This window comes from Artibeus jamaicensis, unplaced genomic scaffold (assembly GCF_021234435.1).
Source record: "Artibeus jamaicensis isolate MK-2021 breed Jamaican fruit bat unplaced genomic scaffold, CSHL_Jam_final contig_3214, whole genome shotgun sequence".
Classification (NCBI taxonomy): domain Eukaryota; kingdom Metazoa; phylum Chordata; class Mammalia; order Chiroptera; family Phyllostomidae; genus Artibeus; species Artibeus jamaicensis.
The window spans coordinates 1,536,952-1,563,595 of record NW_026521760.1 but is presented as its reverse complement, the minus strand read 5'-3'; the positions used below and the strand labels follow the sequence as shown (position 1 = coordinate 1,563,595).

The following is a 26,644-nucleotide window of genomic DNA, read 5'->3' as shown; positions in this document are numbered from 1 at the left end:
TAATTCAATGCCTAATAAACAGTATATTGTTGCTAAAGATATTCTATAGAGGTAGCCTTGCAAAGATATTTAATTCTAAAAATAGCTTGTATACTTTTACTCCATAGAAGGCCGCATTATATATTGCCTTTATATTTGTATTATTTACTTTCAAAAAGTATATGCTGTGTGAATTTATTTCTGCATAATTATGTTGTATTTTATGTTGGGGCTGAGATAGAAGGGTGTAATTCACCAGTTTGAACCCTTTTGCATAAAGGAGTTAACAAAGTCACCTGCATAAATCATTTTAATTTTCAGCTCAGTTTTATGGCAACCAACTGCTCTTGGATACCTTTATTTTTTCTGTTCATCTTGATTGTATTTTTACCTCAAAAACTATTCCTGTGCTGGTCCTTCTCAGTTGAATTATGTGGAGCTTTCCATGGATAGTGTTTTTAATGTTCCATTTGTTATTTCTAATTTGAATTAAAACAAGAATTTTCTGAGAACAGGCTGACAGTGACCAGAGGGGAGAGGGGAGGGAATTTCAGGGGAGAAGGGGAAGGATTCACAGGAACAAGTACAAAGAACACATGGACAAAAACTAAGGGGGGTGGAAATGGGAGCGAGGTGGGGAGGGCTGGGGGGTGGACTGGGATGGGAGTAAAAAAAAAACTGTACGTGAAGAACAATAACAATAAAAATAAAATAAGAATTTTTGTTACTGCCATGATTTTATTGAGTTTAATGAATTTCAAGCCTTCAGAGAATTATGATATATGAATTTAAAATGGTTTATTTTATTGAATAGTTTGAGTTAAACTTTAGATAAACTATAGTTATCTTATGGTTTGAGTTAAACTATATATGCCCCAATTGGAGAAAATAGAACAAAGATAATATTTTGCATATTTCTCATTTCCTAGAAAATAAATACTTCTGGAACCAGTAATGCAGATGTCCCTTTGGCTGATCCCGGAATGTACCAACTGGACATTACATTAAGAAGGGGTCAGAGTTTAGCTGCCCGAGACCGGGGAGGTAAGGCCATAAGAACATCACTTGGAAGCTTATTCTGTGTGTTTCTGAAAAAACTGTTTTTTTTTTTATGGTTGCTTAAATTTAAAAAATTAACTATAGCATTATAATTTTTAGAAGGTTAGATTCAGTGATGTTGTTAGAAACATTATCTGACTCCTGTGACCGTGGAGGAAGAGGTTGTGGTGCAAGTTCAAACACTTTGAACTGGTCCCAACTCAGACAGCAAGGTCCCTGCAAAACTGCTGACAAACTAGACTGTGCATATACATAATTAGTGACACAACTGGTGAGCAGGTGAGACACGTATTTGAAGCCTTATCAGAAGTCACCTTTTGACAGACTTGACATTTGTTTTTCTGAATTGATTTGCCCAGTTGAATCGGATAAAATTACAGAAACCAGGACTTTGGAGATTCCCAGGAAGTGATTTTCTGAAGCTTTGTTGGACCTAACAAGTAGATTAAACAAGTCTTTGTAGGCCATAATGAAGGAAAAGACAAAGCAAATATTCCTTAGGTCCTGGATTCCATACCCCAAGAAAATCTGATGAACTAGCCTGGGATGCTTTAAGGACTCCTTGAACCCAGGTAAAGGGCAGGACCAGAGACAAACCCTAAACAGACTGTGTAGAGTCATTTGCACGTTTCAAAATAGCAGCTACTGAGCATGTGAAGAGAACTGAGGGCTCTGGGGGCCCACATTCCCAAAGGAAGCTGAATTTGGTGTAATTCCTCTCACGACAAAGGAGGAGAGACCCTAAACCTCTAACTCACTGTCTGAGGATGTGGAGAGTGTTCCTGGCATTACACAATCTGGTTTACCTCCTCCAGTCTTATGACATCCATACGTAGGGAGTGGAAAGAACCAACTCAGAACTCTAGTTTAGAATTTTTATCTCCTGTCCCTATAAGAACAAAGTGGAGGCAATGATATAAGAGTGTTTTTAGACTAGTAATTATACAAATAATGGGTTTAGTTTTTAAGTAAAAACTAGTCAATATCAGAACATTCTTCATAAATGAATGTGTGATTAGAATATAGAATTTAAACACGTGGGGAAAGTTTTTAAAATTAAACATCAGATTTAGTAACTGAGGACAAATATTTATTGAATTGAACCATTTAACTTTAAATGAAGTTAAAGTTAGATCAGAAAAAGAAAATAATGCTAGTAACATAGTTTTATTTTGCTATATCAATAGGACTTTTTTCTAGTTTTTAGAGTACTCTTAATTCCATTACATAAGCTAGATATCGGGGCATCAAACTTCATCCTAGATGTGCCCCCCAACATCAGTAAATGCACATGCACACAGTGATTTCTCACAGCGTTGTTGGTGATTATGAACTACCCATCGATGCAAGAGGTGGCTGAATGAACCTGGTACACTGATATGGTGAAGTACCATGAAGCTGTAAAACAAGGAATAAGGAAAATCTCCAGTAATTGATATGGGAGGAGTTACAAGATATAATTAAATGAAAAGGTAAAGTGCAAAAGAGTGTTGACAATATGGAATGTTTCATGTAAGAAAAAACGGAGTATAAAAACTTATGAATTATCTGCTCATTTGTTCAAAAAGCTGTATCAGAGGTCAACTCCAGAAACTAATGAGATTAGTAACATAATATAGGTGAGTATACATATCAGGAATAGGGGATGGAATAGGGTAAAATGAGGAAGTGACATTTCTCTGAGTAAATCTTCTTGTATAGTTCTAACTCTTTAATCATGGCAATATTTCAGCACTGAATGAATGAATGAATGAATGAATGAATTAGTGAAATGAACTAGGATGTGAGAGGAACTCAAAATGGAATCACTTCAGGGGATAGGGAATAAAATAATTTAACTGGTTATGTAAAACAGTATTTGTATTAAACACTATATAACTCAAGACAAAATGGCTGTACATAAATAATGTACTTTAGAGCATGAGTGTCAGTTCTGAAACTACTTATTGTATATACTAAGAATGAGCAAATTAGTAAATGTATTGTAGATGAGTGCTTTATCGTTGGAGAGAGAAGTTACAATATACAATAGAGGAGAGCTGGGATGAAATTTGTGTCATTTAACAGGTATTAGTATGAATTGATAGATTTATATATAAAAATTAAAATGAATAGAGGTGTGTGGGAGTGTGTGTATGATTTCTAGATCTGTCTGCTGAGAGACCCAGGAAGCAACCTCAAAAGGTATGATGATAAAGTAGTAATCAACACATCTCCGTCTCAGATCTTGGTTTCTAAATGCAATTTCCCCAAGAAAAGGAAGCAGGGCTCCTGGAGAAATGGTTGATTGCAAACTTGGAGCAATGAAAGTACAAGATGATCCTGGAACATTCTTCAGTGCCGGAAAGTAAGGAAGTCTCCAAAAATTAATGATAGAATGTCAAAATAGGAGCCAACTTAAAGGAGCATCTTTTGACTTACAGCCGGAACAAGTTCAGCAACAAAATAAATAATAGCAATGGTAGATTATAAGCCATACGGTAATATAAGTGTCTATGACTTATTACTAGTAAATAAACAAATAAATAAATGGGAGAGAAGGCATAGCTCTTCTTCCTAGTAGAATTCCAATGAATAAATGTAGAAGGAAAAATAGAAATAGAGAACTACCCTTTAACAAACAATACAGTAATAGTTGTTGCAGGCAAAAATCATCAATTGACTCTAAATTTGTAGGTACAGAATTATGATAAAAACAGGGTATTTTCATCATTTCAAAGTATTTCCCCACAAAATGCACATATGAAGTACAAAGAGGAAACCAGTACTTTACAGTGGAGAAACTAGGCAAATACCACCTTGACCAAGTGATCGAAGTTAACCAGCAGTAGTGAGGCAGGTAGACACCGTGGACCTGCTGATACTAGGTTCTGAGACAGGCACATCATGTCCGTGGGATTCTCGTCGTAACGTGTACAGTCAATGTAATCTTGAGAAAATACCACACAAAGTCTGGCAAGACATGATGGCAGTTGTCTGAACTGACCAGCAGCTGCCCTTTGGACGGGGTGGGCACGATCATGTTCCCCAATTTTAGGTCTGGATGGCACTGTGCATGCACCACTCTCTGTCTTAAAGGAGCAAATTGTTCTCTGTATAGATATCTCTGCTCAAAATAGGAATTGTGTTAAGATAGAATGAGAGGGCCAAGGTCTTAAGATAAGTATTACTTTGTGGAAGTGAGAACATCCCAAAGTGTTTAAAATGTAAACTTGGATTCAGCTTCACTATTTTACTTACTTGCCTGGATTCATGACATTTTTGTTGGATGGATACGAGAAGAGAAATTTAAACAGAGGAAACCTGGGTGAAGTCTGAGATAGATTAAAATTTATCTTAGATCCACCTGTGAATCACAAATATGTTAAGCATATGATTATGTAGATAATATTGGAGCACTTTAGATTTGTGAATTTATGTATATGTAATTATATGCATATAAGATAATTAGATGGAGATAGGTAGATAGATTAAAGTGATAAATCCAGTCGGGAAATACTGCAGTTACGTAGGAGTATAGTTTTGAGGATCTGAGCCATAATTATGAATGTGGAAATGGAGAAGGAAAGGAAACTATGAGAGAAGGTTCAGGAGAGCATCCAGTAGCACCTGAGATCAGTTGGATGAGATGGTTCAAAAAAAACTGTTGAGATTTTAAGGCTGATGGTGCCTAGGAGCCATGTGGATTTTGGAAGAAGATGAATGTAAGAAAAAATATTTGTATTACATTATAATTAGAAGCTATTATACTCTTTTACATTCATTACAATAATGCCCTTACCTATTGCTCAGCAAAACCAAATTCCTATGACACCTATATCTCGAATTACCCTTGTACAGAATAGTGGAAGAGAAAACCTCATTTACTTTTTGCTAGACTGTTGCTTGAATTTTGCATCTCCAGCATCTTCCTTCATATGTAATAGGCACTGAGCTGGACTCAGCAGTGAAAACTGGCCATGGTTCTTCCATATTTATTATAACCTGTTTTGCAGAAAAATAACCAGATGGCTTCTTGGAATGATACTGCCTTTTCCCAAGTTTTATTATGTCAGCTTAATGGACTAGAAAGCAAATGGTCTTGGGAAGTCGGACCACATAATTTCAAAGCCAAGTTCAACATCATATTAACTGTGTGACTTTGAGACCTGCAGTTTCTCTGCTGAAATCATAGGGTTCTAGATTTACCAAATAAAAATACAAGATGCCTAATTAAATTTTAATTTCAGATAAACAGCACATTCTCCTTTTAACTGAATTCCTTGTTTCATTTGGCAGCTCTATTACAATTGTCATGTGTAGTTAGTATCAGAAAAATGTCATTTATATTTTAATTGGTTTGGGCCTTTCAGGACTGTATTATCAATTATCACATGTTCAATATAATGTCTTCACATGATTTTTTTGTATTGCTAGAAAGATATGAGCAATCTGTGTAGCTACATTTAGTGATAGCAATTCTCTACAATTTGATTTCTTGAAATTTGTGTCTTGGAGGATGTTTTAATTTTCTAGGGCTGCCTTAACAAATAACAATAAACTCAGTGGCTTGAAACAACAGAAATGTAATATTTCATGGTTCTGGAGCGCAGGAGTCCAAAAAAATGAAAGTGCAGCAGGGAAACACTCCCTGTAAAGGCCCTTGGGAACCACCCCTCCTCGCCCCTCCTGCTCCTGGCAGCCCCGGGCATTCCTTGGCCGTGGCAGCATCACTCCCATCCAGCTTCCCGTGGCACTCCCTCTGTGTCACCCTGTCTCAAACCTTTCTCTCCTTTCTCTCCGAAGGACATCAGCCATTGGATTTAGGCCCACCGTAAATCCAGGATGATCTCACCCAAAGGCTCTCAATTACATCTACAAAAGCCCTATTTCCAAATAAGGTCACATTCACAGGTACTAGGGTTCAGAACTTGAACATGTCTTTAGGAAAACCCATGTCAACCCACTACAGAGGACAGCTGATTCTCTTCACATGCTCAGAACAAATTTAAATCTTCAAAAAAGTGATCCATGTGAATGAACTAATTGTGATGCTGTTGTTAGAAGTCCCTGCCTTGAGTAGAATTAGAGTATCTCAGTCAGTCCTCTCTGAAACTGCTAATGTCCACTCTGGGTTTTGATGTGACAAGTGCTAAAGGAAAGTTTCCGGTGGTCTGAGAACAGTTTTTTCAAGTTGGTTAAGAATTATAGACGTCAGGGCCTGGTTTTAGAAGGCTCTCCCCTGCCAGCTTTCACTTTTCTCCTGGTTTAGTGAAACCTTACCAATTGAGAAATTACACTAATCAGAATATAGTCAGATTGGAGAATACGAATTGGAAAGCTTTTTTTCCAAAAATAAATCAACTTGATAAAACTGAAATATATTCAGTATTCTAAGTGTAAACAAAGCCCATTTCAAGTCAGGAGCCTTGCCAGCAATTTTGTCACTAGAATGTAATTTAGGAAAGCTCTTAGAGAGTTATTCTCTGAGTGGGTAAGGCACAGTGAGGTGTCTAGTGCATATTAGGCATCAGGCATGCTATTTGGAGTTTACATACATTCCCTCTCCTCTAAACGGGGTTGGGCCTAAGAGCAGCTGCCACCTCAGCACATTCACTCACTGTTTGATGTGCAGGGTGTCTTGGTTTTGGCCCTTGTGGATTTCCTTTATGGTACAACGGCCATGTGTCCTGGTTGGCCTGGGGGCAGTTGTCTTTTATTTTATCCTGTTGACTGGCGTAATTTTTGCTCGTGTTCCATATCACTCTCACAAGGTCCCAATTCTGAGACATAGTACATACCGATGCTTCCTAAAAAACAACTTTAATTCTGTTAGAGATGATCAGAAAATTAAGCATTATGAATGTTCCTTTTTTCTTCTCTCAGAAGGAGATGCAGCTTACATCATCAGAGAGAACTTCATTTCTGAGCAGGTTTGAGAGACTTTTGACAGCTACTTTGTGTTGCACTTTTGTGTTAAGATCGTGAATTGGAGGAGTTGCTCGTCAGTCATTTTGGACATTTCTTACAGATGGTAGAATCAAGTGTAGGGTTGTTTTATCCCATACAGACACAATTATTTATGTACATGTAATGTGATTCCTTTCAGCAGTCTCCTACCACTGGGAAATTTTAGAAAAAATCATAGTGACTCAGTTTTCATGATAGCTATTTCCTATGGTCTATGACCTTATATATATAAGCTTCTGCAGAATACCAATATTCTGTTCTGTTTTTCCTGTATTGTTTTCACAGATGCAAAAAACACCACTCATTGACACACGAAGATTCCCTTGTTGCACTTTAAGTTAGAGCCATACGATTTCTAAAACCTGAGGATGACCTCTCACTGAAGATTTCGTAAAAGTCCCTGTGACTGAACTATGGTCCTAGAAAGCTTTCTGTACTGGTCTTTCCACTCGATTTATTCTGATCCAGAAGCAGGGGTGCAGGAGCCCTTCTCCAGGCTGGCTGCAGCACTGCACCCGTGGGGGCGTTCCTACCTTCGAAATCCCCAGGGCTGGCCCAGGGCTGCCATTCTGCACCAAATGTGAATCTGGAACTTCTTAAGCCTTAGAGCAGGTGCTACACCAGTTTCCTGAAGAGACTCTGAAGGTGATGTTCCCACATTTGAAATGCAGTCATATCACACCTAATTAAATAAAACTTTTGTATGCTGTTTCTTATACTCTTACGGTGACGTAGTTGCTTCGCTTAATTATATTTAGATAGGACGAAGGACCAATTTTTATTGAGCCTTTGCAAATAGCTACGTTGAAAAGCAAAGGGACCCAGGAAAGGCACCGTGTACACTGACACTGTTCTCAGCAGTGTGTAGATAAGCCCCATCAGCATGCATCGTATTGCTTTAAGAATCTGCATAGGCTTTGCTAATGGTGGTTTTTTCGGAAATATGATTTGATTATTTATAGATGAATTTGATTTAGAATAAGTATAATTCAATTCAACATCTCTGTTAACAAAGGATGGCTTTAAGTTTAATTCATTTTAAAAGTTGATCTGAGTTCATTTATTAAGCGTTGTCCTTAAATTCACCTGAGGTTAATTAGCTTGTATTCATGGTTTGACATATTTAGATTTCTTAAAGGATATGTCCCTTACTTGTATATGCATACAGGAAGTTTTACAAGTGTATTTTCCTGGCTTTGGATGTATTGTGCCCAAAGGAAAAACTATCCTCAGGAATTTAGTTATGTGTTCCCTAAAATCAGATCACGAGACATATACAAAATTCCCCTTTTTATACTTTCTGGAAGGTCAGTTGGTATAGTATGCCAGTTCAGAATAGGTTCATGTGTCCGGTATGATTCTTTGATACAACAAAACTTACATAAGGATATAGGCCCATTGATTAAGATTATTTGAAGATAGGGCATTCATTCTAACTAGCACTAATGCTAGTTAGTTGTCTTTTAAGTTTGAGGTCAGAGAGAGGATGAAGGACTGAAGGGGTTTGTCATGACTTATCATATAATAAACCACTAACATAATACCAACAATGTTCTGAAATAAATAACTACAATTGGACGTGTTAACTTTCACGAAGTCCTATTTCTTTTTATGCTGATACTGGGTTAACAGTCTACATTAAAAAACTCATCTGTCTTTGGACCAAAATAATTCTAGAAATTCTAATTTTTAAGTCCCCTCATGCAGTCTATCAGGTATTTACTTGAGGTGGTAATGTTGACTTACATTTGGAAACTGACCCATCAGTTTATTCTTAGCACCTCAATAGTCTTTTGCACTAAGGTCTGGAACTGACTTTTCCTCATAATTTTATCAGAACACACAGTGTCTGATCTGTAGCTAATCGTGGGGACCTTTAGGCCTCAAGAGGGGAGAACATAAGCCGCTGGTTGATGCTAGTCTGGATGCATCTGGTTAATTTGTTTTGGAAACGAATATCAGAATGGAAGACAGTAGAATCTCCTGCTCTACTCTGAGTAGAGCATGTAAACAATTGGAAGTGAGTACATAAACAATCGGGCATAACTGTAATAGGTGATGATGGCCCCGAGGGGAGCCATCTATTTTATTTTTCATTTTTTAAATTTTAATTGTTGTTCAAGTACAGTTTTTTGCCTTTTACTCCCATCCCTACCCACCTCCCTCCCATTTCCAACCCCCCCTCATTGTTTTTGTCCTTCTGTCCTTTATACTTGTTCCTGCAAATCCTTCTTCCCATTCCCCTGAAATTCCCTCCCCTCTCCCCTCTGGGCATTGTCAACCTGTTCTCAATTTCAGTGTCTTTGGCTACATTTTGCTTGTTTGTTTTGTTAATTAGGTGCCTGTTAAAGGTGAGATCATATGGTATTTGTCTTTTACCACCTGTCTTATTTCGCTTAGCATAATGGTTTCCAGTTCCATCCACACTGTTGCAAAGGGTAGGAGCTCCTTCTTTCTTTCTGCTGCATAGAATTCCATTGTGTAAATGTACCATAGTTCTTTGACCCATTCATTTACTGATGGGCACCTAGGTTGCTTCCAGCACTTGGCTATTGTAAATTGTGCTGCTATGAACATATAGGGAGCCATCTATTTTAGATAGTGGAGACATTTGCAAATCTCCAAAACCTCCCAATTGTCTCTGATTGATAAAAGAATTTTAAAACTAGAAAATAAAATCTTCCTGGAAGTAAATTTACAGACAGACACTGTGTCAACCCTTTTTACTCTATAGGGCATGTAACAGCATATCAAAGAATATTTTCCCAAAGAAGAATAATATAATCCTTGTTAAAGTAAATTATTAAGGTAAGTTGGGCTTGTCTTTTTATTTTGCAAACTTTTTGTTATCCCATAAAACAACATTCCATGCAGTTGTGACCATTAGTTTAATTAAACGTCAAACTCACAAGGCTCTCCAAGGCCACCCTGATTCCTCTTCAGGAGGCCAGAGGGCAGGAAACACAGCTCAACAGCAGGACAGTGACAGGTGCCCATTGCAACATCAGCTATCCCTTCCTGCAGTCGAGGCAGCAGCCCCACAGCCACCCGGGAGTTATCTTCCTTGGCTCTCCAGGTAACACAGGGCAGATAGAGACAGTATCCACACAGAGAAGGAGTGGAAGCCACTCGGGTATATAAAGGCCTCATTTTCACAGGAGCCAGTATCTTGTAACTATTCCATAGACATAGTTTCCAGGGACATGCCCAGGCATGAGAATCTTTTCACTCAGGGAAACCCGAAGACGTGGCTCCTGTCACGATTCTACTTCTCCCAGTCCAAATGGAATTTACCACCTGGGGTCATTTTTACTATATATCACTTAGCAATACAGTTGGCATATTATCGAGTCAGATTGCCAGGGAAATTGAGAGTTAACCAGAGGTCATATTCTCATGAAGAAGGAAAAAAAAGGTTTCTCCACAGGGGTTGGTGTTGGGAAAATTAAGAAAAATAGGGCATTGCAGTTGTGCCCAATTGTGCCAGGATGCCCCCAAGAGCCACAAGAAGGGTTTCAAGGTGAGGAGCAAGCCCTTGGCGCTGTTGAGAAAGGATCAAAGTTGGTGCAGGTATAAAAACACCCTGTCAGTTTTATTGGTCCAAATTTAGGGCCTGGTCTTGGAAAACAGCAACATCAAAAGTTTCCAGACAAGCACACAAGGGCTCAAGGACGGAGAGTAGCTACAACTTTGCCTGTGTTATTAACCAAAGTTATAAAATAAAGTGTTATTAACCAACACTTTATAGTATAGTAACCCTAACAAAAAGATAAAACAGCAAATAGTTTAGTGACTTCAGGTTTGTCTAGGTATAACTAGCCCTCTGTACTCTTGTTTGTTTATTTTTTAAAATAACTTACCACAGTCATAAAATACTCAAAATCAGCATAAAAGCAGAGCATTGAACAGTTTATATGTTCAGTTTGGGTGAGACAAATCCTCCGCCTCTGCAGAAAGCAAATAAATTTTTACTACCTTGTGTTGAGAACAGCCTCCAAATCCAATGACCATTTTTCTTTCTGAATTACCAGTCATCTACTATACATAAGAATCTTTAAAAATAATTTAATTAAATTTTTTTCAACTTAAATTTATTGAGGTATAATTTATACACAGTAAAACTTGTAGTTTGGTGAGTTTGACAGATATATACACTCAAAAAGCTTCTTTATGATCCTTTGTGATTAATTTTCTCTATAATTCCTAGCTCCTGGCAACAATTAATCTGATATTTGTAAAACATAATTTTAAATTACCTCAATATATATGTATTTTAAATATACATATATGTATGAAATGGTAGATGATAAACTTTAGAAGTTAAATATAATTAATTTTATAAAGCATAAGGTACTGTTTTCCTGCACTGATTTTTTTTCTTGTAACATGAATGCTGTTTACATCACAAATGCTTTTACATATTGACAAAATATGTAACTAAGAACTATTGCTTGACCCCTAGTGTAACATGTGGACTTTGAATGATAATAGCGTGTCAGTGTAGGTTCATTGGTACAGTGTACTGCTTTGGTGGGGAATGTTGGTTATTGGGAGAGGTTTGGGAGGGGTGCGGGGCATATAGAAATCTCTGCACTTTCAGTTTTGCTATGAACCTAACACTGCTCAAAAGATAAAGTTTATTAAAAAACACAACAAAACACTACTCTGTGGTCATCAAGTATGTTTACTCTGTCTCCAAATTTAAATACACAAAATAATAAGTGGTTAATATTAAAATTTTTACTCAATGGATCCATATGAAATAGCACGTGTCATTGTCTGAAGTTTAAAACGACTATATTTTTTAAAAATAAAGATACTCTTATTCTGCCCTGGTTGGTGCAGCTCAGTGAATTGAGCACAGGCTGTGAACTAAAGGGTCGCTGGTTCAATTCCCAGTCAGGGCACATGCCTGGGTTGCAGGCCAGGTCCCCAGGGGGAGCCACATGGGAGGCAACCACACACTGATGTTTCTCTCCCTCTCTTTCTCCCTCCCTTCCCCTCTGCCTAAAAATAAATAAATTAAAAATATTTTTTAAATAACATTTATTTATCTTTAGAAGGGAAGGGAAGGAGAGAAGGAGAGAAATATCAATGTGTGGTTGCTTCTGGTGCATCTCCTGCTGGGAGCTGGTCCCTGCTAGGAACTGGCCTGCAACCCAGGCATGTGACTTGATGGGGAATCGAACCTCAATCTTTTGGTTCACAGGCCCGTGCTCAATCCACTGAACTACACCAGCCAGGGCTTAAATAAATAAAATATTTTAAAAGTAGATACTTTTATTCTAATCCAGTGTATTTCCACATATTTATATCCATGCAATGTTAAATTTTTCATCTAATTTTTACTGTAATTAAATCCTCCAACTCTTCTATAAGATAACATTACAGATTTACAGTTAATTAGGACTCCTATCATAAAATAAAACCCATTCAGATGAACTAAACTTTATGCCTGCATTATTATCTCACTCCAGGTAGCAAAAGGTATACACTGAGCTGTCTTTTAAGCCAAACTTCACAAATAATTTAAATTGTTTAAGTGTTTTCTGTGATCCGGAATACTAACAGTATTTAATTGTCAATTCAAAGAACTCTTTTACATAATTTAACATTTCTTTACCAAATAATACTAACAATCATTAACTCACAGTTTAAAGTTTTAAGACAAAAAAGTTCCCTTACAGGCAGGCTATTAGCAGATCTTTTGTTTTACACTTTATTTTAGTAACCAAGGCACCTATTTTTAACTAAAACTACCATTCCTTCTGAGCACTTCTTTCATTTATGTGGGAAGAGGAGGTTTGAGACTCCTTATTCTAAATTTATATGCACCTATTAAACTCAAGACCAATGAGAATATGAGCTCCATAAAATTTGCGGGACTGTACAATCTTGTTGATTCCCCAGTCTTGTTGATTTCCCTCTCCGGAGGCAGGCAAAGGTCCTTTGCCAAAAAGAAAAATTCTGTCTTAATATGGTTCAGGGATAGAAGGTTCCCTTGTTCAGTTGTTTGTTCTTTTAAAAGTAATCCTAAAACATCAATTTCAAAGAACCTATGCACCACAATGTTCATTGCAGCACAATTTACAATAGCCAAGAGTTGGAAGCAACCTAGGTGCCCATCAGTAAATGAATGGATCAAAAAATTGTGGTACATATACACAATGGAATTCTATGCAGCAGAAGGAAAGAAGGAGCTACTACCATTTGCAACAACATGGATGGAACTGGAAAGCATTATGCTGAGTGAAATAGGCCAGGCATTGAAGGACAAATACCATATGATCTCACCTTTAACAGGAAGCTAAACAACAAAACAAACAAGCAAGCAGAAAAAAAAACAACAAAAAACAAAGACACTGAAATAGAGAACAGGGGGACAGTGACCAGAGGGGAGAGGGAAGGGAATTTAAGGGAAAAAAGGGGAGGGATTTGGAGGAACAAATAGGAAGGACACAGGAATGAGAACTAAAGGGGGTGGAAATAGGAAATAGGAGGGAGGTGGGGAGCATGGGGTGGGGGGCGGGGGGCTGGGATGGGAGAAATAGACAAAAAAACTGTACTTGAAAAATAACTAAATAAAATTTAAAAATAAAACAATTATGTTAGATTGTATCGTAAAAAAATAAATAAAACAAGATCTTAAGTCAAAAAAAAATAAAAGTAGGGCTATATCTTCAGTTCCCTTTCTGCAGGAAAGAGTCTCTGTTTCAAGTTCTCATGAAATTAACAATTAGATTCTTTCTTCTTCTATTTTTAATGTGTATTTATTCATTTAACTAGATGTTCTTATAACATGCACAGTCGCTCTTAAATTTTAAAGATGCTCTTAAAATATAGGCAGGCATAGCAACGATTCTCAGAGTTTGGTCCCCAGACCAGTGGTATCGGAATCACTGTAGAGCTTGCAGATTCTTGGACCCCACTCCAAACCCTCTGAGTCATAAGCTCTGGATGCGCATTCATCAGTCTGTGTTTTAAAAAAGCTTCTAGGTGATTCTGATGCATGCTCAAGTTTGAGAACCACAACCGTAAGTGTCTAAAGGATCTCACTGGCCATATTCACACATACATACAAATAGACAATCCGAAAATCACCCCACTGATTACTGTATATAATTTTAACAAATAAGAAACTATGGTCACAAACTATGGAAGAGAAAAAGAACACACCTCCTAGGGCAAATCACTCCAGTGATGAATACATGCTCACCCTACACTTTCTGTCTGGGAGTTTCGATCACTCTTTTTGACACAGCGCACAGGCACATGGAACTCCTCAAGCACAAAACAGGGACCACAGAAATCCTCAGATCTAAAATATCCTTAGAGTCCTGTGAAGCCATCCTGGGCTCCCCCTCCTGGCACCCCTGATTTCTTGCAGATACCACACTGTCCTTCCCATCTCACTCAGGCCCTTCAGGCCCATTTCACTTCTCCCAGGCCAAAGGTTAGATGGCAAGATGCCGTAAAACAACAGTCATTTCAAAGGGCCATTAGAGTTTGGCATAAGGGAGCTCTGAATGTGCGCTCCTATTGCTGTGTCTTTGAGAAATCTAGTACTTTGTTGGTCGGAACTGCTCTTTAAGGGAAAAGTCAGGAAAACACAAGAAATATTGAGTGTTCCTTCTTGTGTTGTTCTTTGATAAAGAGGTTGACATCTGCTTGACTTTGATGTTCCTATTGTTAATCTAAAAATAAAGGGCCAAAGTGAAACAGCAAGTGTGTATCTGAGATCCAAAAGGACAGCCATTCTGGAAGCACTGATTTAGGCAGAAACCTGAACAGTGTTTGAATTAGGAGGTGAAGGTAAGGGGTTTTTATGGGAAAGGGGAATGATTACATGAAGAGAAGGAAGGTATTTCTGTGGTGTTGCTAAGCTAAAGAAGGAACTTCTGTAGATGCGCAGATAAGCTAACACAGAGATGCTAAATGTACAGAATGTCTTTAATTTTCAGTCTCCTTGTAGTCATAACTTCTGCTTTCCTGTTAGCTTTGCAAGTAGTTGTTTGGAATCCAGAGCTGCTTTAGCCCCAGTCCAAAGGTAACCTTGCCCAGTTTTAACTTGCTAAAGGTTTGAGGAGTTAGAGTGCAAGGTAGTTCCTGTGGGTGGCAGCTCTGACTCCGTTTTGAAGTGGCTCCATTTTCATTGTTTTTTATACTGTGAAGCAGGCTGCCTGTGGGTCCTCCAATAATTGTGGAAACAACATGGATTAGTCACGTCAGGTGTGGGCGCATGTGAGAAATTTACTGCAATCTTTCTGCACGTGGAAAGGCCCCTTGTATGCCAATGTAAAGGTTCACTCCTATGAATATTTTATTGACAAGTGTTTAGTATCTGTATTTATTTATTTTATCCTAATAGTAAGCATGATATTTCCAGATCAAAGATCAGACATTATTAATAGCATTGGTTCCCCATGCCCCACCCTCCCTCTTCGGGGAGGTGCAGCAAGAGCAAATGTCGGCTGCACATACAGGGGGTCTGTGCTGCAGGAGAGGAACCCAGAAAGGATGCAGTTTGTAGTTTCTGTAGGAACTGCTGCAGAGCTGCCACACCTCCACTCTCGAAAGAGAAGAAGGGCTATTTTTCTGGTGTAAACAAATCCTCTCTTGAGAAAAGAGAAGTTGCTTAGATCTTGACAGTAGTTTGCTGTGTAAACTCATCTCTAAGCCTGTCAGCCTTAGAATGTGAAAAGAAAATGGTTCTAGAGAAAACAAGACATTCTCTATCATTCTAGCGTATTGTACATCATTTATTACGCCCAGTGATTTGTCTTACCTTTCTATTCAGCATGGGTTTTGTCCATTGTGGATATGTGTAGATGTTCTATAATTATGGTCTGAAGTGCAATTCCCTTTATAGTTGGAGAATGACCAATTTGTCATACACAGACATTTTAAAAATGTAGACTGCTGAGTTATTTAGAATATTAAAAGATTGTAGTTTTGCACCAACATATATTCATAGGCAACAAATTCCAAAATTGTATATTTAAGCTTTTTTTGAGATTTCATTACCTATTGAAAGAAGTTATAAGAGAATAATTCCTCATTATATTTTGAAATGAATAAACAAGACTTTGTTCTTTATTATGTAAAATCTGTGACTATAAATTATAAGAAGAATGAAAATAAATTGCTTTTCTAAAAAAGTGCATTTAAGTTTAAAAACCCTCAAATGTCAGTCAGTTTTTAAAAAGTGATGTTTTATTGAAATGAAAAAAGTCAGCGTGCATGCTGCCTGTCACTACCCAAACTGATAGGTACAGACAAGGATCAAATCCTTATGGGCATTCTATTCAGATGCCCATGGTCTGCGAAGATGGCAGGTTATATAGTCTCAAAAACCATCTTAACACCTCATCTCAAGCTGACCTTTTGATAGGGAGAGGAAAGGGTAGGTAAGTGGTTTAGGAAAAAGGTAAATTGGATAAGAGTGGTGATTTTCCTAGTCCTTCTTTATCTGTTGGTCAACAATTCTTTATCTGCCTTACAGATGTTCCCTCCCTGGAACACAATGGCTCAGATACCATCTTGCTTGCTGACCCTCTGGGGCACCAGGTTGACTTGTTTATGACCTTGTGGAGTCACGCATTCCAGTTCCTGGAATGACAGCTTTCCGCATGCATTAGTTACTTAAGTCTGTCAACTAAGGCTAAAATGTTTAACTCTTGAGTTCCCCTATCATTATTAGCAGTCAGTCATAGAAAACAAGACCATGTTTTTTTTAGGTTGGTTCTTCCAGAGCAGAGCCTGAGACAGGAATTGGAATTTCTTTGGGGGATAATTCCAGAAGGCAGAGATAAGGGCGAGGGTAAGACAGGGAAGGCAGGAGGCCATTATAGAGGTGTGAAGAAGCAAGTTACTTCTGGAACTTCTTGGACAGGGTGTAGAGTGGCCCCAGCAATTCTCAATAAGGAAGCAAAAAGATGAGTTATTTATTTAGCAGTTCACATTTGCCATTTCCTAAGGCCAGCTCTTAAAGGTGTGGTACCTGTGGCCTGGCCCAGGCATGAACTTTGCAGGCTCCTGTGACTGCAGAAAGTCTTAGGTACTTGAGATATGAATGGAGATATAAAGCCCTTGCTGTTTATGGAAACTGAGAGTGCAGACAGGATATGGCTAGATACCAACAGCATTTGCTACAGCATAGGCTGGGCATGAGAGGGACCAGAAGCCAGTCACTGGATAACTAAGTGAATCCTCATCTGTAAAATGGGGATAACAAGGTGCATCTGCCTCTCAGGCTTGTTCTAAAGATTAAGTGAGATTCTACACATGACATTTTAGGGCACAAGGCAAACCCTCTGGTCATCTAGTTTCATAATCAATACCAGTATTATTATCAGTATGACATTAACTAAAATGATGAAATCAGTGAATATTCTGGCAAGGACTCTTAGTCATTATTTTTAATGTGTATTAGATATTCTAATGGGTTCTGGTATTCAGCTTTAGAGGTTTAGTCTTTTAAGAGTTTCTATGGTCTTATGCCACAGTAACTCAACACAGCCTTTGCCCCAGTGACAAGCCGATATTGTGAACAGCCAACTCGCTTTTTGTCTTTGTACCACCTGACCCAGGGCAGCAGCCCGTTTGCCTCCCAGGGAAATAAAAGTAGGATTCTCGTTGAGAATTGAAAAAAGCAATTATTGTTGTGATGTTAAGGACATTTCTCATGCTTTCTTCCCTAAGTCATATTTTGTACTTTGTCTTTAAATAGCATACTTACATTTTCTTAATTATGTCAGAATTGTACTCTGAGATGATCCTTATTCATTTTCCAGGTAGCAAGAAAAATAAAGCTATAAAAAGCAATTGGTATCTCAGAGTATTTAAAGTTATTCAGAGTTCACTTTTTACTGATTTCAGTTTCAATATTGTTACTCAATAATGTTGAGAAATTAAATTATTCTTCACTGTTATGAATAATAGATATCATAAAGGAAGCCAATAAATTTTTCTTTGTACTGTAGCATACACACCAAAAAAATCAATGGAGTGAAAGTACGAAACATCTTAAATGGATAATTATTGCTCTTGAAATACATTAATGTAGAGTATCAATAATAGAGAAAATGGAAGAAAATTACAGTTTAACTTTTTACAAGAAAATAAAGAATTTGCCCTTAAAATTTCGTTAGCAAAGACAAGAACATTTTAGATTACCAGTGCTTAATGGTACATGTACTACCACTTTATGGATTTTGAACTTTTATAGCCTTGTGAAAGCAAAGCATTGCACACCCTACTTTTAAGAAGTCCAGCCTAGCAATGGGAGAAATGGTAGGAAAAGTAATATGGGAATCGCTAGGGAGACAGGCCTGCCAAGGAGGACCTCGGAGTTGGTGGTCCTGTGATTTTTCTAAGCTTTGGGCCTCTTCCTCAGGAGCTTGGGGGGGGGGGTCTGTAAAATAGGATGAAAAAAACTGGTGAAATAAAATTGGACCCAGGACCTGTGGTATAGGCAGAATTCTAAATCGACCTCTATGATCTCTGTCCTTATTTATGAGTCCCCTCCCTTTTAGAATGGGGGGAACCTGTGAATACGAGGGCATGTGGCTTTTATAATTATGCTGTCTTATGTTAGATGACAGAAGTGGGGGGTTGCAAATGTAGTTAATGCCTCTAATCATTGACTTTGAGTTGAAAGGCAAATGGTTTCTTGTAGGCCTAACATAAGCAGGTGAGTCTGTGGAAAGGGCTGTTGCCCTTTGAGACAGTTTCTCTTGCTGGCCTTGAAGAAGTGCACGGCCATGTTGCGGACTGAAAATGGAGAGGAATGTCCTCTAGGAGCTCAGTGCTTCCATCTCACAGCTGCAAGGGTCTGAGCTCTGCCAACCACCCAAATGAGCTTGGAAAATGACCCCAAGGCCCAGGTGAGGACTCAGCGCGGCTGACACCTTGATTTCAGCCTTTGCAACTGTGAGCAGAGCTCTCAGTTATGTCAAGTGTGAAATCTTGAGATAAGAAATGTGTGTTGGCCCTTGCCAGGTAGCTCGGTGGGAGCGTCATCCTGAACAACAAAAAGGTTGAGGTTCGATCGCCAGTCAGGGAGTGTGTGGGAGCCACTGATCAATATTTCTCTCTCTCTCTTTTCTTTTCTCTCTAAAATCAATAAGCATATCCATAAGTGGGGAAATAAAAAAATGAAATATCGATTGTTTTAAGGCACTTAAAATTCCTGGTAATTTGTCACGCTAATAGAAAACTAATGCAGAGCCTAAGTTAAGGAGACAAAAGGGACCATCGTTGTCTTTCCTTCTAGATGGCCCAGCCTGTTTCAATTCTTCTAGAAGATACTCTTAAAAAATAATCTTTGAACCACTGGAGTTAACCACATCTTAAGTAGTTTCCTTTAATAAGGCTAGAGGTGGAGAACCAAATAAATTAACATGTGGTATTATCACATGCCAAGTTGTTTTAAAATCCTACTTCCAAAAATTGTTTTTATGACCGCCAATAAACAGAATTGTTAAAGAGCACTTTCATTTCACTAAAAGATTAGCATTTGGAAAATATATTCATTATTTTTTGAGGCAGCAGTCTTTTACTTGAATACAATAGAAATCAATTGTCATGTTTCTAAGTGGAAATGTGGATGTTAGGGAAATGACTCAGCCTCCACACTCCCCGCCCCCCCCAAAAACCCTCAGTGCTATTAAGGAAAGATATCTCTATCTCAAGAATAGATAGTAATAGAAACCTTCAGAGCTTTCAGTGTTAATGGAAAGTAGATTTTCCTTAAGTTGGGAAAAACTGGTTTAATAAAATTATAGTGAAACAACTGTAAAGAAGACAAGTAAATCAAAATATAAAAATAAACATATATCCTAGGCTAGGAGGACGAAATTGCTGAAATTTAAGTGCCGTTCTTCCTTGTCATAATTTATGGAGTATCTGTAGCAAACAGGATTAATATCTCTGACAAAAGCAAAGAAAAAAATCAATTATTTGGACTTCCTGATTTTTATATTGTTTCATAGTGAGAATGTGATTAAATGTGGAAGGCCAAAGCATACGAATAAAGGCCGTGAACCTGTACTCAGCATTAAGAAACTTGCCAAGTGGTTTTACCTGTAACAGTGAAAGCGTTGGGCCTTTCATGGAATCATGCATTTGACTTATCAAAAATAGTGTACCGCCTCCTACACACAAGTCATGGAATGTAGCTATTACTTCCCATGCACACACATTAAGTTACATGCTCTGGTTTTGTAGATTGGGCTGGCGACTGACTGGAGGGAGTCCCAAGATGTGGCCTAAATTAACTCATTATTAAAAGACTTCTGTTGTGCTCTTTTGCCCCTGAAATATTATTCTGTGTGCCAGTCTTAGACAGATTCTACTTTCCACTTGTACTGCCTCCTAGAATTCTATAAACATTGCTTTTTTCAGGGTTTATCTTCAACACAGGTCATAAGAACACCTCAGACACCATGGATGAGAAGAAGGCCATGACAGAGCACAGATATTTTTGCACATTATTTCGTACCCTGCCACTTCACTGTAGGCACACAATGCAATGTACAGCTCATGTGTCATAGAAACGTACACCCAAAACCTATGCGACCATGTGAACAAACAGCACCCCCAAAATGTAATTTTTAAAAAAGCACGGAGTAAAAAAGTCTTACAGAACGAATTTCCGAGAGCAGCCTGTGTGTTCGATGCCTGCCATTTTGCCCTCAGATCTGGAGTTCCGCAACATGCTGCCCTGAGAAGTCCCGTGCTGATAGTGCCACAGACGACAAGGATGTTAATAGTAATTACACCCACCAATAAGAGATTGCATACTGTGAAATCATAAAGTGATGTAGTATAAAATTATTTTGAAGATTTGGTGACTGAGACATTTGAAGTGATAAGAATAGTGCCTGGCAAATAGTATGCATGTGATATATGTTAACTATTTTTATCAAAGTAACAACCATGAATGGACATAGCAGAGGGCTTGGGTGTTTTGAAGTTTGAACTACTAATCTTTAGGGAAGAAAACAACAAACCTGTATTACATTCCCAGTAAAGCATTATGATCGGTGGACTGGAGTTTAGCATAGGTTCATGATAACACAATCTGGGATACTTTGCTAAAGAATATGGAAAACAAAAAAAGTAATTAGGTAAAGGTTGAGGAAATAAATAAGAGCGGCTGTTTTTCCAGCTCTGCACACACACACACACACACACACACACACACAGAGTCACATTCTCCATTTCTATAGCACTTTAGAATTTTTCACACTTTAAAAACTTCATTCTGACCACAGAGCCAGATAGAAGTCAAACATATACTACATGAGTTTTAAGAGTGAAGTAAACGGACTTTACGAACTGTCATAATCACAAACTGGTGAAAAGTTAGAGTGTAGGACTTGGGTTTGGAGGTGTTTTTTTTTTTTTTTTAAGTAAAAAGCTTCAGAACTGGGGGAATTTGCGAATCTGAGGTATTTTGATGCTGGCAGCATTGTGACTAGTCTCTGGGGAAAGGCCTTTGATCTCTTTGTGTTCAAATAGACATTGTGGGTGTGCAAATCTAAAGAGAATAAAAAATATGTCTTATTTCACGCAATACAAAAATTAAAACCATTAATGACTGGGGCTTCAGTCATTGTTCCATGTACTATAGCTCCCAGAATCAATTATTGATACTGCTGAATGATGTGAACAGCACATCTCCACATTCAATGCTCCTTTTTACTGACCTGTGTTATTAGGGAAAGGTGAGCTATTATTCAGTCTCAAAAGAAGTGCATGGTTGCACTTAACCACTCATGCACTTTTTTTTCCCAAATTTTTTTGCTGGATCAGATTAATTTATTGGGCTAGCCTTTAAAGATCACTATGATTTCTTTGTTTTCCATAAAATACTATTTTTCCCAGCATCAGTGAAGTGTAATTGATAAAAAATTATATATTTAAGGTATGCAATGTGATCTTTCAATATATGTGTACACTGTCAAATGATTACTCCAATCAAGCTAATCAGCATAGTTATCACATCACATAGTTACCTTTTTTCCTGAGGAGAACACTTAAGATCTACTCTTCTAGCAAATTCGAGTGTACAATACATTATTAATGAATTATTATGTATTACTTAGAGTATAATATATTAATACATCATTAATATATTATGGCCAGGATGTATGTTAGGTCTCTGGAACTTATTTACAACTGAAAGTTTGTACCCTTTGACCTCCATCTCCCCATTTGCCCTGTCCCCGAGCACCTGGTAGCCAACATTCTACTCCCCATGAGTTTGACTTTTTTAGATTCCACATAGAAATGAGATTATATAATTTCGTCTTTGTTTCTAGTTTATTTAGCTTAATGACTTCCAGATTCAACCACTGGGTCACAGATGTCACAGTATCCTTTTTTAAGGTTGAATGACATTTCATTGCATATGTATAACCCATTTTCTTTGTCCATTCATTCAATAACAGGCACTTAAGTTATTTCCTTATCTTGGCTACTGTGAATAATGCCGTGATGAATGTGGGCATGTAGCTACCTCTTCGAATTAGTTACTTCATTTCCTTTGGATGTATACCCATAAGCAGGATCACTAGATCAATGGTAATTCCATTCTTAAATTTTGAGAAAACCATTGTTTTCTATAGTGGCTGTACTATTTTGCATTCCCTCCAACAGTGCACAAGGATTCCAATTTCTATGCATCCTCACAACACTTTATTTTTAGTAGTAGCCATCCTAATAGACATGAGATGGTGTCTTACTGTAGTTTTGATTTTCATTTCCTATCACTCATGTACTTTTCTGGTACCTGGTATCACTGATTCTTACCAACTCTGAAGGTGATGGTTTTTATAACATCACCATGGTCAAAATCTTTTCTCAACAGCTTGCTTCCTGATGCTGGAAAAATTTGAAGACTTATAATCAATGAGTAATGCTCCCACTGATAAATTTTAATTGGTTTCATCACATAGTCACATAAATCTTTTGTATAATACTTAAAATGTCATGGATATTTTAGTTACATCAGAATGTGTTAAATGAGATGTAAAAGAATATTGATGTATGATTTAACCATGCCTATTATAAAATTTATTAGCAAATGCTCTCTTCTAGATTATAGAAAATGTCAGGGTTAGGTCAGCATTTAATTCTCAAAAGTATCTCATACTTAATATTTATAAATATTATGTCTTTAATACATATATAATTTGTTTTAGGTAATTTATTTTTATATTAAATGCAAAGTGAATTTATATTTAAAGTAAATTTTATGTATCATGAAAAATTATTTGTATTTCAGACTTTAAATTAATGAAAAAATTAAATAATGTCACCCATAAGCGTTAAAAGATGATTGTTTTCTATGGCTCTGTGGAGCCATTGTTTTACTTTTTTGACGTCCACACTTAAAAGCAGGCATTTGTAACTTAGATTATAGATTTCAACTTTCTACCTCTGTTGCTTCCTTTATGTTAATATGATTATATCAGAATTATTTAATCTGACATTCAAGACTCTTCATTTACTGACCCCACCTGCAGTATCGAACAGTTTATCTCACATTAGTCCCCCCATTTTTTTATTTCAGCCAGTGTGATTTTCATAGATTTCCTAAAAGTTCACCTGCAAACATAAGCTGATTTGGTTTTTTGCTTTACAGTATCCCTTTCCTCTTTTTCCCCCCTTCAAATGCCCACTCAAGTTCCTGACCAAAAAACTTTCTCCGAGGACTAGGTTCTGTGCTGAGGGCCTGATTTTAAAGGATCCTCGACAGGCAAAAATGAGTTCAGAGCATTTAAGAAAGTGACTAATGGTAAATAAAGATGAACAGGAAAGGCATTGAAAGGTAGTAATACTGGGGATTTATGAAGTTACTGACAACTTGATTCAAATATTTGGAAGACTGTTACATAAAAAAGGGATTATTCATATTTTGCTCTAGGTCTAGAGTCTACGAAATAAATGTAGGGCTAATTGGGGAAAGTTTTGATAAAGCAGTTGTGTGACTCACTTCCATGGAAAAACACATAACAATTTGAATAACTCAGTATTCACAGTGCAGCGCTGGGCTCATCTGTAGGGCTGGGAAAACAACTGCGAGTTGCCCACCAATATCCTTTCTCCCATCTTTCATCATAAGAGCTCCCACATGTTAGACAGGCATAAGGTTTCTCAGCTGGAGCTGGCGTTCACCAGCCTTCTTTGCAGGGAAGTTCTAAGTTCTGAGCAATGAGAGGTAAGCAGAGCAGTATGGGCTATTTTGGGTAATGCAAGTTCTGGGTCAGACCCTTAAGACAAATGTGCAAGTGTTACACCAGCTTTCTTCCACCTTCCTTCCAGGGAGAGATGGTGAAAAGAAGACTAGCTTTCTTGAATACTGTATGATCTCACTGATATGTGGGACCTAAAAAAATGAACTTAGAGTGGATTTGTGGTTGCCAGGGACTGGGGGATGGGAAAAATGTGTAATGGTGATGAAAGCGTTAAGACTTCGAGTTACAGGATGAATTAGTTCCTGTGATCTAATGTATATCGTGGTGACTGTAACTGATAATGCATTGTATACTTTGTATTGTATACTTGAAATTTGCTAAGAGAATTGAACTTAAATGTACTCACCACAAAAAAGGTGACTATTGGAGGTAATAGATGTATTAACTGACCTTATAGTGATAATTATTTCACAATATATATCAAATCATTACATTGTATACCTTAAGATTATGCAGTGCCATATGTCACTTATATCTCAATAAAGCTGGATAAAAAGAGTAACTGTTTTGGACCAAAGGTGAGAAGCCACCCACTGAGAATGATGGAATTGTTGTATTGAGTTAGGATTGCCTCGCCATCTGTGGTTTTGAAGGAAGGGAATGAATTTCTCTCTAGTTTAACCCATTATGTATTTGTTAATCTCTTTGTTATGGCAACTTAGGCAGCCCTGTAGCTAATAACACTGATACCCTTTACAAGAAAGTCTTTTATTAATTTCAGCAATTTTCCTTAAGCTTTTTAAAATTTCTTCATCTATACTGTAAATATGTAGTTCAAGGTGAACACATTCATTTTCTTTTGCTTTATAATAATTTACATTAAGTTTAGCAGCTTGAAACAATACCCATGCAATAGTTCATAGGGTCTGTGGGTCTGGAATCTGGACAGAGCATAAGCGAGTTCTCTGCTCAGAGTCTCACGAGGCCAAAATCAAGGTGTCAACTGGGCTGAAGTTTTGTCTGGACCTCTTCCAAGTTCATTCTTGCTATTGTTATTGGACTAAAGGGGCTCACTTGCCTGCTCACATCAAAGCATAATGAGACACAAACAGGAGTCTGCAGCCAAGAAAGTAGGATTTATTAAGGAGATGGCGCCATGCCCAGAGTCACAGGTAGCTATGCTCCAAGGTCAGCCTCCCCAGTGGCTTGCAGGGGCTGGATTACGTAGGGAAGAAAGCACTAATCATGGTGACTAGCAGGGTTAGGATTGTGGTTTCCGCTGACTGGTCGGCACTAGGGTATCGGTAGTGGATTGTTGCATCTGGGCCTGATGTCAGCCACGGGGCTGCTCTGTCCAGTTTCTTTGGGGTCGTTCTGCTTTCCTGGCTTCAAAGCTGAAACACCACTGACGCCAACATATTATGTTTAGTTGAAAACTCTGTCTTAATAGTCAATAGACCCAGGACATTGTCAAAGACAACTGATCCTGATCAGAACCTTGTTTTCCTGAGAGCTTAATGATCAAGCAAGGGAGAGGGAGGTGGGTGAGTCAGGGCACTAGGTGAGGCCAGTTTGAGTCAAAGGGGAAAAAAACAACAAAATAAAAGGCAGATTAAAGGAAATAAAGTTTCTGCACATAGTTTTGGAAGCATTCAATTGTTTGTGGCTCAAAGTCTGAGGTTCCTGTTTTCTCGCTGTCTGCCACTAGAGGTTTCACCATCATCCTTCCCTGGTGACCACTTCCATTTTCTTTGTTGTTGTTGTTGTTGTTAAAGATTTTATTTATCTATTTTTAGACGGAGGCGAAGGGTGGGAGAAAGGGAGAGAAACGTCAATATGTTGTTGCTTTTGGCACGCCCCCAACTAAGAACCTGGCCCACAACCCAGGCCTGTGCCCTGACTGGAATCAGACCGGCAACCTGTTGGCTCACAGGTCGGCTCTCAATCCACTGAGCCGCGGCAGCCAGGGCTCCCCTTCCATTTTCAAAGTAGCAACAGCCTGTCACATCCTCCTCATTCTTCAAATTTCACTCTCTTTTCTGTTATCAGAAAGAGGAAATTTAGGTCTACTCTGACGGTCTCCCCTTTGCCAAACTCAAAGTCAACTCGTTAGTAACCTTAATTACATTTGCCAAATCCCCTTTGTCATTCAAGTAGCATAACCACGGGCATGACAGCTCATCACTCACAGGCCAGGGATTAGAACAAGAAATAATCTTGGGGGTACATTTTCAAATGCACAGTGGGAAAGATGTTTACCACCAGCTCCCAGTAATAGCTCTCTCATTATGTTCGTGGCAACCCATCAACATTAATAAATTCTCATTGCCTTAAATATGATACTTTAATGGCAAATGTTGGGTGTCAAATGTCATTGGATGATAATATAGACAACAACAGGAGTCATAACAGATTCTGAAAATAATTTATATTTGATTGTATTATATAGAACA

At 37.9% G+C, this 26,644-nt stretch overlaps 1 protein-coding gene across 17 annotated transcripts in view; it reads left to right on the top strand.

Moving 5' to 3' along the window:
• MCTP1 (multiple C2 and transmembrane domain containing 1) overlaps positions 1–26,644 on the top strand; it is a 493,900-nt gene that overhangs the window by 220,590 nt on the left and 246,666 nt on the right. For all 17 annotated transcript variants that reach the window (XM_053663569.1, XM_053663564.1, XM_053663565.1 and 14 more), the window contains exon 2: positions 909–1,023. In XM_053663569.1, coding sequence (XP_053519544.1) covers positions 963–1,023 — 61 coding nt within the window. In that variant the 5' untranslated portion in view covers positions 909–962. The remainder of the gene's footprint in view (positions 1–908; positions 1,024–26,644) is intronic.